This window comes from Euleptes europaea, chromosome 4 (assembly GCF_029931775.1).
Source record: "Euleptes europaea isolate rEulEur1 chromosome 4, rEulEur1.hap1, whole genome shotgun sequence".
Lineage (NCBI taxonomy): Eukaryota > Metazoa > Chordata > Lepidosauria > Squamata > Sphaerodactylidae > Euleptes > Euleptes europaea.
The window spans coordinates 99331283-99343830 of record NC_079315.1 but is presented as its reverse complement, the minus strand read 5'-3'; the positions used below and the strand labels follow the sequence as shown (position 1 = coordinate 99343830).

General features: G+C 41.8%; 1 protein-coding gene across 1 annotated transcript in view; it reads left to right on the top strand.

Moving 5' to 3' along the window:
• ITGA2 (integrin subunit alpha 2) overlaps positions 1 to 12548 on the top strand; it is a 52826-nt gene that overhangs the window by 33277 nt on the left and 7001 nt on the right. The window contains exons 19-26 of the mRNA XM_056848378.1: positions 549 to 690; positions 2273 to 2365; positions 4532 to 4608; positions 4735 to 4818; positions 5801 to 5903; positions 9250 to 9360; positions 10069 to 10173; positions 12097 to 12210. Coding sequence (XP_056704356.1) covers positions 549 to 690; positions 2273 to 2365; positions 4532 to 4608; positions 4735 to 4818; positions 5801 to 5903; positions 9250 to 9360; positions 10069 to 10173; positions 12097 to 12210 — 829 coding nt within the window. The remainder of the gene's footprint in view (positions 1 to 548; positions 691 to 2272; positions 2366 to 4531; positions 4609 to 4734; positions 4819 to 5800; positions 5904 to 9249; positions 9361 to 10068; positions 10174 to 12096; positions 12211 to 12548) is intronic.

Below are 12548 nucleotides of genomic sequence, written 5' to 3'. Positions count from 1 at the left end.
GGGTGTCTGTTGTGGGGAGGGGAAGGGAAGGTGATTGTAAGCTGGTTTGATTCTTCCTTAAGTCGTAGAGAAAGTCGGCATATAAAAACCAAACTCTTCTTCTTCTTCATTACATCCAATATTGCTAACCACCAATGAAATGGCTCTTTTTACATTTTTGTTATTTACAGTGCAATCCTATGCAGTGTTACTCCAGTCCAAGCCCATTGAAATCAATGGGCTTAGACTGGAGTAACTCTGCATAGGAGTGCAGTGCTTGTGACAAAACTTGAATGACTGTGAAAACTGTTCTTGCACGTATGACCCTTCAGAATTAATGTTGAATTAGTCACTGGGATGCAAGCAGAAATGTCAGATAAATATAGTGTCACTGAGCTGTGAATGAAGTATGCTCATGGCCCGTTGATTTCAGTGAGACTTGAGTCTCTTAACTGCATGCAGAATCTAGTCCAGGCTTGTCATTTTAGTGCATGTGCTTCTCTTTCACTAGCCCGAAGTTAAACTGCAGACCATGTGAACAGTATTTTTTCTTTTCTTCCTTGTAACAGCAAAGGACACTTTATTATCAGCAGTAAGAACAAAAGACTAACATTCAGTGTGAAACTGAGAAACGAGAAAGAAAATGCATACAACACCAGAATTCAAATTGCTTTTTCGGAAAACTTGTTTTTTGCTTCGTCTTCTGCGCCTGTATGTTTGTTTTGATTTTTCTTTTGTTCCTGCTAACATTGGCATTTGAATTTTTTTACAAGACTAACCCTTTCTCTTAAGTATGTTTCCCTCCTTGTGTTAACTAGCATGAATTGCAAATATACTATTGTATTGCTCCCATTAATTTCGACAGATTATATGTGTAGAATAAGTTGCCAGATAATTATGTTTTCAGCTGTATGTATCACATTGGTACATAAATACAGGTCATATTGGTTCACATATATACAGTCATCATGCAAGGGTTTCTTTTCTTTTTCATTTCCCTCCCTTAAATAACCCGCATGTGCTGCATTTAGAAGATGAAAAGGGGCAACTCTGTATGTGATGAGTTCAGCAAGAAGTGGCCCTACTTTTTTCTGGTCCTTATTCACACTGATTTTGCTTTTAAAAGTATCAACCACCTCTTACTGTTTCTGGCTTACACCTGCGTTTAGTAGGTAAAGGAGCCCTGTGGCGCAGAGTGGTAAGCTGCAATACTGCTGTCAAAGCTCTGCTCACGACCTGAGTTCGATCCCAACAGAAGTTGGTTTCAGGTAGCCAGCTCAAGGTTGACTCAGCCTTCCATCCTTCCAAGGTTGGTAAAGCAAGTTCCCAGCTTGCTTGGGTAAAGTGAAGACAACTGGGCAAAGCAATGGCAGACCACCCCATAAACATAGTCTGCCTAGTAAACGTCATGATGTGGCGTCACCCCATGGGTCAGTAATGACCCGGTGATTGCACAGGGGACTACCTTTACCTTTTTGGTAGGTAAATCTCTGCTCATTGCAAGAACTGATACATATCAGTTTAAATAACATAATTCTTCTGTATTGTGAGGTGCCTTGAATACTCCTAGAAGAATCTGATCCTGATCTCAGTCTTTCTGAATCATGAGCCCAGTTCTGAAACAATGCCAAATATTGATAAGAGCGGTTTTGGATAACGGGCTGCAGTGAAGAAGTGTGTTGGAGGAAATGTACTCATCTGTTCCACCAGACAGTAGAGATGACAGGGGACAAGGTGACTCCTCATTCCCTGAGGGTTTTCCCAATTCCTCTTCCTGCCCCTCATCTCATGCAAGCTAATTGACTGTTTTGGCTTGTATGGGGATAGAAATGAAGCTACAATCAGGAAAGCACATTTGTCCCATGTGCTAGAACATCCACTTTTGCTTAGACCTCTGGCATATTTGCTTATATTGGTAAATACACATAGGCTTGGATAATAAAAGATAGGAGACTTATCAGGAAATTCCTTAGGAGAAATCATTGCCCTGTGTCCTACCTGTCGTCACCAGTGTCTGGGGTGAGAGTGAAGCGACACACTTGCCTCATTGCAATAGTTTCTCTTGTTCGCTAAACACCTCGGAAGCATTCTCCTGATTCGTTTGAAACAGATTTCAGGGCATTTGCGAAAGTTGTATTTGAACCAAAGAAATGATGTCTAATAAGCATGTGACACATTTGTGAGCGTCCCTAATACATTACTGCCACAAGAACTATCCTTAAAGATCATCATGTAAGCAATCTCCAGTTTTGTAATATAGTTTACACATTAGATGTCTGTATGTTACCTTTAGGTTGATGGTACTGAAGTTTCATGTCAGGTGACCACTATCCAGCAACTTGTTATCTGCCAGATCAGCTATCCTGTTTTTAAAGAAGGGCAACAGGTATTTCTTAGATTTCATATTTGAATCATATATGATGCCATAGTCATCATGTGGGTTTCAGGTTTGGTTCGGTCAGTAAAAGGCAGGAGGAGGGGGCAGGGGCCTTTCCAGGCCTATTTTGGCCTTTGAGGTAGAACTCATAGGGGCCAGGCTTGACTAGGGATGCCAGCTCCAGGTTGGGAAATTCCTGCAGATGTTGTTTTGGAGTCTGAGGAGGAAAGGGTTTGGGAAGGTGAGGCCTCGACCGGATACATTGCCCTAGAGTCTACACCCCAAAGCAGCTATTTTCTCCAGAGGGACAGATCTTTGTCATCTGGAGTTAAGTTGTAATTCTGGGAGATCTCCAAGTCCCACCTGGAAGTTGGCAACACTAGACCTGGCAGCAACCTCTGGGTGACTTGATACCGCTGGACTTGTATGACTCAACTAGGCCTAGCTGCTTGCTACTGTTCAGCAGCAGCCAGCTATGAAAGCCAATGTGGTGTAGTGGTTAGAGCTTCAAAGTAGGGACTGGGAGACCCAAGTCTGAAGCCCCATCTTGCTGTGGAAGCTCACTGGGTGATTATGGAGCAGTCACATACTTTCAGCCTAACCTACCTCACAGGGTTGTTGGATAGATAGAAAAGGAGAATAGTGTGAGCTACTTTGGTCCCCACTGTGTGAGAAGGCATCTCCCCTCTATCCCCCTCCCTACGCGATTTCCTCTTTCCCTTCCCCTGCCTCATTGTCCCCTTCTCAGCCATTCGCCAACCTACCTTTTATCTGCCTCCCATCGTAGTCTATATTTATTATTTATTCCTTTAGACCCCACCCTTCTCCACAGTGGGGGTCAAAGCAGCTCACATTATTCCCCTCTGCTGAGATAATTTCCATATGGTGGAGAATAAATACCTGGATAGCCCGATCTCGTCAGATCTCAGAAGCTAAGCAGGGTTGGCCCTGGTTAGTATTTGTATGGGAGACCACCAAGGAAGCCCAGGGTTGCTACACAGAGGAAGGCAATGGCAAACCAGCTCTGAAATAGCTGTGCAAATTCATCCCTGGATAAAATTCACAGATAGAATGTAGTTGTGTGTCCATCGATCCAGAATGGGTTAGATCCAGCCAGCTTTTCTGCTACTAATAGATAGAGGAGGGGGGCCCTTTGACCGCCCAGAATAGCTATGCTGGAAATCATGGAATTGGCATGGACAAAGGCTATGCAGCACCAGGGGCTGTAGTAAGGAGGAGAGCAGGGGGAGACTGAGCAAATAGGTTGGCTGGATCCTGCCCAGAGAGTACTATGCAGTTTTCCATGCACTAGTGCCAATGCTTTGGACCATATAATATAAATGGTTGTGTTCATGGGAAAGCAATAAATATTTGCTGCTGAAATTAAAAGATGCATCAAAACTGTTTATATGATGTAGTCACTTTGGCTCTCAGCCACCCTACCAGTTAACTTGCTGAAATCTTGGAGGGTTGTCAACGGAGCAACCGCAGCGCCATTAATTCTGTCCAGCATTACGATAAACAGCGGGACAAATGCTGGTGCTGCACAGCGAGAGGTCTGTAAATGGGAGCAGAGAAACCAGATGCAGTGTGAGTGCAGATGTGTGAGAACCCCGGCACCCAGAAACTATGGCTTCCACATGCGTGGTCCTTCCTGTCAGAGAAACACCTCAGTTGGGAAGGGAAAGAAAGGAGACGGCCAGATTAATCCCCTCCCTCCCTTATTCTCTCTTTCCCTCCTAGCAGTGATAAGTGTGGTTCCTCTGACAGCTGCATCACACATTAGTCAGGATTTGTTATGGGCTCCAGCGCGTTTGCTGTTCCCCACATTGGAATACGGGAGTGATTTCAACCCTGCCAAAGGGTCTTATTTATTTTCCCCCTCTTTTCTCCCCAGTGGGTACAGCATCATTCTCCCCTCCTCCATTTTATACTCACAACAACAACCCTGAGAGAAGTGGGCTAGACTGACAGAGGGGTCCAGGGTTTATGGTCACCCAGCAAGCTTCCCTGTCAGAGTGGTGATTTGAACCCAGGTCTCTCGGATCCTAGTTTGATACTCTATACCATTCTGGCATCCTGTAGTGTCCTAAAATGATTATAATGACAAATGATGTAACTTTGCTTTAACTGTAACTTTGCTGTAACTTAATCTTTAATTTCTGTTTTGGGCAGGTATCGTTTGATGTTAATTTTGACTTTAATTTGAAAAGTCTTCAGAATCAGGCAGTTCTAAATTTTCAAGCTTTAAGGTAAGATATAATATTTTCATGTGTTATCTGCAGCTCATAGCTAGCTGTTACTAAAAGGCTGTGTTTGTAAGAGCAGTTGTTTCATTAAAACATTTTAAAATATACATTTCTTTTTGACATATATAGTGCAAGCATTGAAGAGGATGATACAAACAATCAAATCAACCTAACAGTTCCACTGCGTTACAATGCAGAACTTCACTTAACAAGGTAATCCTGAATTAACTAACAACTTTTGCAGTGGTTCTGTCAGGGTGCATGGTCATCTTCTGGGTACAATAAAAGTTTGACCTCAAAGCAAAAATCTTAGGTATAATTTACACATCTGTTGGAGTTTCTTATGAGCCCCATGGCGCAGAGTGGTAAACTGCAGTACTGCAGTCCAAGCTCTGCTCATGACCTGAGTTCGATCCCGACGGGAGTCGGTTGCAGGTAGCCGGCTCAAGGTTGACTCAGCCTTCCATCCTTCCGAGGTCGGTGAAATGAGTACCCAGCTTGCTGGGCGTAAAGGGAAGATGACTGAGGAAGGCACTGGCAACCCCCCCCCCCAAACAAAGTCTGCCTAGAAAACATTGGGATATGACATCACCCCATGGGTCAGGAATGACCCAGTGCTTGCACAGGGGACCTTTACCTTTTTTTTACCTGGAGTTTCTTATGCTTGTAGTCTTCCCACAGTTGTGAGGAAGAGACAGAATGTATCCCATCTTTTCTCCAAGGCATTTGTGGTACTCCCCTCCTCCGTTTTATCCTCACACCAACCCTGTGAGGTAGAGTCGATTGAGAGAGAATGATTGGCCCAAGGTCACCCAATAAGCTTCATGTTTAGCATGGATATAAAAAAGGGACTATCCAGTCCTAGTCCTGCTCTGTAACTGCTACATCACCGTGGTTGTTATACCATTGGCTCACTGAATGTTTGAAAAATTCAAAATTTCTTGACTGTTGATAGTTATGGACAGTTTATAGCAACCTTAGTGCAACTGTAAGCATTCCAATTGAATCTGTTTGAAAAGTCATGAAAATGTCAGCGCATTCACTAAATTTGTGGGGATGTCAACATTCACAAGAGAATAACATTGTCATGTTTTGGACATTGACTTTAACACTGTTCTTTTAAAATTAAACTCCTAAGTGTAAGTGAGATTTCTGAAAAATGCTAATTCATAACGTTTTTGTTGTTTTTGTTCAGGCTTACCAGCATGAATTTTTATGAGATATATTCCAATCATAGTGTTCTTTCCACTGTGAACAATTATGATGAAATTGGACCAGCATTTAATTTTTCTGTTAAGGTTAGTAAAAGTTCCTCTGTTTCTTGAATACATGATTTATTTATCTGTTTGGTTTATTTAGAGAACACAAGAAGAGCCCTTCTGGGTTCAAACAGTGGTCCATCGAGTCCAGAAACCTCTTTTATATGATGGCCAACCAGTTACACTGGAGAGCCAGCAAACAGAGCGTAGAGGCCAAGGCCTTCTTTAGATTATTGCCTCCTAGTTACTGGTATTCGGAGGTTCACTGCCTTTGAATCTGGAGGTTTCCTCTAATAGCCATTGTTGAAACTATCGTCCATGAATCTGACTAATCCCCTTTTAAAGACATCAATGGCAATTCATATGCTACCTCTCCAGGGACTTGCTCAAAACAGCTCACAAAGTAAAAAAACAACGATACTGCAAAATGAAATCATAAAAACCAACATTGTAATCTGTATTAAAACAAGTTACTTAAATAAAACAACCTTCAGCAACCTAACAACCTAGCCTAACCTCTCCAGTCGAAACTCTGGTGGGGAACCCTTTAGCTAGGGAATTGCCAGAGGAGGATTGAATTTATTCTTACAAAGCCCTTCTTGATATTGAGCAAAAGGACACAATTGATAAACTTAAGCAGCTGAGGACCAGGTGTGTGGGATTGCAAGTAGTAAATTAATTCCTATACCCCCCCGCCACTTCACCAAAAGTAATTATGGTCAAGACTATCTAAACCAGTGGTTCCCAAACTTTTCGGGCCACCGCCCCCTTGGTTCCACAAACTCAACCCCAGCACCCCCTACCCTATCCTATACAAAGCATTATTCAAAATAGGGGTTTGCATGACTCACTAAGGAAGATAATAACAATAAAATTTCAAAACAGTAACAGTTAATTGCAGATCTATTCAAACTCAAATTAAAACTTTTTAGTTGAAAATTATTCAACAAAACTGATGAACTTGATCCAGTGGTACCAGCTCTTCAAAGTCTGGGGAAAAAGTGTCCACCATATTTACCAACACGGTGTCATAGCTTGCTCTATTGTAAATTATTGAACAACACAGTTGAAGGGGCCCACCTCTAGTGCCCCCCTGCTGCCCTCTTGCCTCTTAGTGCCCCCCTGGATAATCCCCCCCTCGGGAATCACTGCCCACTTTGGGAATCACTGGTCTAAACTGACATCTTTCTAGCTTGAAAAAACACAGAGAAAAAGAGAGGGGAGAAAAAATGTGCGAAGCACCAGAGGTTGCAAGGCATTTATCTAATCACTTGTAGCTACTACAAAGTATTACAAAATAATAGTAACATCAAAGGTTCAATTAAATTGCAAATATGTATTAAAAAAAGGTAAAGGTAAAGGTCCCCCGTGCAAGCACCGGGTCATTCCTGACCCATGGGGTGACATCACATCCCGACGTTTTCTAGGCAGACTTTGTTTACGGGGTGGTTTGCCAGTGCCTTCCACAGTCATCTTCCCTTTACCCCCAGCAAGCTGGGTACTCATTTTACCAACCTCGGAAGGATGGAAGGCTACTCAAGGAGTCAACCTTGAGCCGGCTCCTGAAACCAACTTCCTTTGGGATTGAACTCAGGTCATGAGCAGAGCTTGGACTGCAGTACTGCAGTTTACCACTCTGCGCCACAGGGCATACAAATAATGAGCAAATGCAAAAAGTAAAAGTGTTGATAATATAACATAAAACAGTGACAGGTTTGCCGGCTAATATCCCGTTTCAATATCCTTATTTGGACTGTAACCTTGAAATTCAAAAACAAACAGAAGTATAACTAATACAAATACCAACACTTTTGCTTTTTGTGTTTGCTCATTATTCGTATGCTGTAATACATGTTGGCAATTTAATTGAACCTTTGATGTTACTATTATTTTGTAATACTTTGGAGTAGCTACAAGTGATTAGATAAATGCCTTGTAACCTCTGGTGCTTTGCACATTTTTTTCTCTATCTTTCTAGTTCGGCCTCCTCCAGGGAAATTTCAAACACAGGATGTGACCCTTAGTGGGAAACAGCTTATACCTTACAAAGAATACATTTAAACTTAACCTTCTATCAAGATCTGTTGTTCAGAGGAAGGAAATTCAATTGTTTTTAGAGGATTTTGCAGGAGACGTGGTCCTCAGAGCCTAACCCCTCAACTTAGGCAATACAAGGATTTTTTTAAAGAAAAAGATTTTGAACTGTCTCCAGTAATTAATCCATTGTTCCAGCCCCCGACTTCTAGAAGGAGTTAGGCTATTGACTTGCTCTGTTACAGTTTCAATGTGGGATCAACTTCCCCCAGGTTAATCCAGAACTCTGCAACTGGGTATATATTTCTTCCTGGTATAAACTGTTTAAAGTGGAACATAACAGAGCCCACTGTCCAATATCATGTTTTATAACGTAAGATCAGCCTTTACTGCTATTTGTTCTCAAGCCATGCATCCATGTTAGCTGGACAAGACTGACATAAACAGGTTATCCAGCATATATGTATTTCATAGAATCATAGAGTTGGAAGGGACCACCAGGGTCATCTAGTCCAACCCCCTGCACAATGGAGAAAATTCCAAGCGACCTCCACCCACACCCCCAGTGACCCCTTCTCCATGCCCAGAAGATGGCCAAGATGCCCTCCCTCTCATGATGTGCCTAAGGTCATAGAATCAGCATTGCTCACAGATGGCCATCTATCCTCTTCTTAAAAACCTCCAGGGAAGGAGAGCTTACCACCTCCCGAGGAAGCCTGTTCCACTGAGGAACCGCTCTGTTAGAAAATTCTTCCTAATGTCTACTTGTGTTGTGGCAGAGGGAGGAGCTTCCTCATTATATCCTGAACCACCCTCTACATTTGGAACCCAGACATACATTTCTTGCAGCTATTTTAGCAAAACTATCTTCATATACAGTTGTGGAGAAAATATTCTAGAGGATGTGGATCCCCACATGTTGCCCATATGATAGCTTTATGTGCTTTGGCTGCCAAGAGCATTTGTGCAAACGTTGTGTCTGAAAGTCATACTTTTTAGTAACATAACTTGTTTTTAGAGTGTGGAATATTTTAACATTTATACTCATACTTGTTTGGACAGGATGAAGCTTGCTTGATGATTGGCAACCTATCTTACTGATTGTTTTTATTTGTTATCTTCTGTAATTCATATTTTACTTAGTCTAATCTTGTAACGACCTTTGGCCATGTGCAATAAAAAACATGCCTATTATACTAACATTTAAAAGCTTAAATTTCTTACATTATTGTACCAACAGAAAACAAATCTCACAGAATAGGCTGCTTAGAACCAGTAGCCCATGTATGTGGTTTTTTTTTTTTTTTTAAATCCAATGCTTATCTCATTAGATGTCTGGGTTTTTTTTCAGGTCACAAGAGGAAGTATTCCAGTAAATATGGCATCTTTGAAAATCCATATTCCAAAACACACTGAAGGGAACAATCCATTGATGTATGTGACTGCAGTGCATACCAGTCAGGTGAAGCCATGGTTTACTAGCATCACAGCTGCTTATTGTATCTTGTATTTTATTTTGTCTTTGTTTTGACTTCACTCAAGACCTTTGGTCAGAGGAGTGTAATAATAATAATAATAATAGTAGTAGTTGTAGTAGCATCACTTATCATCTACAACATGTATAATAAATGCAGTATGAGACCAAAGCAATGCAGCAAGAACTAATAATGATGCGACAGTCTATACCTGCACTCTATTGATTGATGCTCGCTGCTGTGGCTCAAGGATAGAGCATCTGCTTGGCATGCAGAAGGTCCCAGGTTCAATCCCCGGCATCTCCAGTTAAAGGGACCAGGCAAGAAGGTGATGTGAAAGACCTCTGCCTGAGACCCCGGAGAGCCGCTGCCGGTCTGAGTAGACAATACTGACTTGGATGGACCAAGAGTCTGATTCAGTATAAGGCATCTTCATGTGTGTTCATGTGCTGGTTAAGGAGCTTCCCATAATGCATTGGAGACTGCAAAACAGGGACCGTTTCTGTTGGTCCTGGATCAGTATGCTTCTTTAATTTGTCTTAGTCAGGTCTTTGTAATACTGATTTAAATACATGGACATCAAATATTTTTTCCCTGACGCATTCTGTGGATTATAGCACAGTTATAGGTTAGGTAATAATCTGTACAAAATTTACTTCTGATACTTTATGTATAATTTTGCATATTCTTTCTAGGGCAGTGATATTACCTGTGATGCGCAGATCAATCCATTTAGAATAGGAGAGCGACCCTATGATGTATCGTTCCGGAAAGAAAACTTCAAAGCCATGAAAGAACTGGTGAGTTCAGTTTAGTGCTTCAGTATCTAATTGTGTGGTTCCTGCGTTGTTATTCAGGAAGGCTGAATTATTAACTATTCTGTAGTCTGTCTGAATGTTCCATGTATGTGCATGTGACATGCAAATAACCCCCCCTTTCCAGATTTGCAGGCAAATCTGATTGGTCTTGGGCCCCTGCCTTCTGAGTCTGGAATTCATTGATGAATTGGTTCTTGTAGGTTATCCGGGCTGTGTAACCGTGGTCTTGGAATTTTCTTTCCTGACGTTTCGCCAGCAGCTGTGGCAGGCATCTTCAGGAAAGAAAATTCGAAGACCACAGTTACACAGCCCGGATAACCTACAAGAACCAATGAACTCTGACCGTGAAAGCCTTCGACAATATCACTGATGAATATACACTAAAAAGTTGCATGATTTATTTATTTACTTTATAGTCTGCATTTCTTGCTCAGACTCGAGGCAGCTTACAGAACATAAACAGTGTACCCAGACAACCACTGAACAATGCAATAGGAGTAGGTATTACAGAATTCTGCAAAATGGTAGATTTCCTCAGGAAAGTGACAAAAAGTGGGAGCCACCACTAAGAATGCATGTGATTGGGCCACTGCCGGACTTTACCCTTTTGCAGGATGGCTGGAGGGGCTGTTTTTAAAGCTAATGGCACCAACATTTCAGCAGAGCTGCTGGTGCCTGTCTTTTAAATAACCCCCACATTTCAAGTGAATTGGACCAAGAAGTCCAGTACTATGTGCCCCTGAACAAGGTGCCCCCCACCATCCTCCAGTGTTCCCTGTGGAGGGGTATCTCCAAGGTATCTTCCCCCAGTCAAACAGTAACCAAACACTCTCAAGAGGAAGCAACCCCTGGCTAAAAGCCTCATACAGAACCAACAGGCCCAAAGAACCAATGCAGCACCAGGGAATCCCATCAGAATCATGGGGCAACGTGGCAAGCCTAACACAATAAATGTACAGCCCAACATTCCAACCCACTATCAAACCAGCGAGTCTCCAGAACTAACTGGAATAGGAACACTGTTGCAAGCCTAAAAAACTGGAGAGAATCCAGCCAATGTACCACCCAAGAATCAAAGGCAATGTCAAACCTGTGAATCCACTGAAAACCACAAACCTGACACAAACCAACTTGAGCAAAGAACACAACGTTGCAGAATCAACAAAAACAATGTAAAAGGATAGAATCTAAGCAAAATCAACCTGGTAAGCCAATACCAAGCCTGGAAAGACACAAACAGGAAAAATAAAAACAGTCCCGGGAGCCTTTGAACACTGGGACTCTTCCCAATATTTCTAGTTATTCCTGAGCATTTCCAAGATTTTTTGAAATCCATTTCCCAGCATCCCGGCAAATCCCGGATAACATCCAGATACCTGAATATATCTGGAAAATATTGACAAGGTATTTTTCGGAATTGTTTGGACCAGATATATCCAAATGCACATCCCTACTAATAGGGCTTCCATGTTCAGAGGCGGCATACCTCTAAATGCCAGTTGCTGGTCATTCCAAAGGGGTTTGGTCTGTTGTAGCAAAATTAAACAAGATTCTAGTGGCACCTTAAAAACGTTACAAAATTTTATTCCAGCATAACTTTCGGTGCACTACAGCATACTTTTTTAGATGCAAGGGTGAACTATAATGAAGTATCCCTGAAGTGGGTCTTCTGGTTCATCTAGTTAGCCTCTGTGTGAAACAGGATGCTGGACTAAATAGATCGTCTGATCTAGTAGGGCCGTTCTGACGACAAGCAGGTCCAGCTGGAATTGTGCAGTAAGTTTTATCCAGAAACGATGAATGCCTTTAAAAAATTTAGATGTTAATTGCCATACTGAACATTCTTAAAATAATGATAAAACCTGTTTCTGTTCTAAATTATCATCTTTCTCCCTTACCTGAAAGAACTGCAAGAATGTCGTATGTGAAACAATTTCATGCAAGTTGAAGGATCTCACGCTGAAAGCCGAGTATTATGTTAATGTTTCTACCAGAATCTGGAATGGGACATTTGCAGCTGTGAGTAGCATCCATATTTTAAGAGTTACCAATTCCTGAATATTTAATATTTGTGAAATAAAACAGTATGCCTTTTTGTCATGCCTTTTGGTATAATATTATAAAGGCTAGATTAAAGCTATTGTAACACATGCTGATTTAGAAGTATGAACTGTTTAAAACTGTAACACACCTATTGAATTGCTAAAAATAGAAGTGTGCAACATGTGTGTGTGTGTTAAGTGCCATCAAGTCGCTTCCGATTCGTGGCGACCTTATGAATCAATGTCATCCAAAACGTCCTATCATTAACAGCCTTGCCCAGGTCTTGCAAACTGAGGGCCGTGGCTTCCTTTATT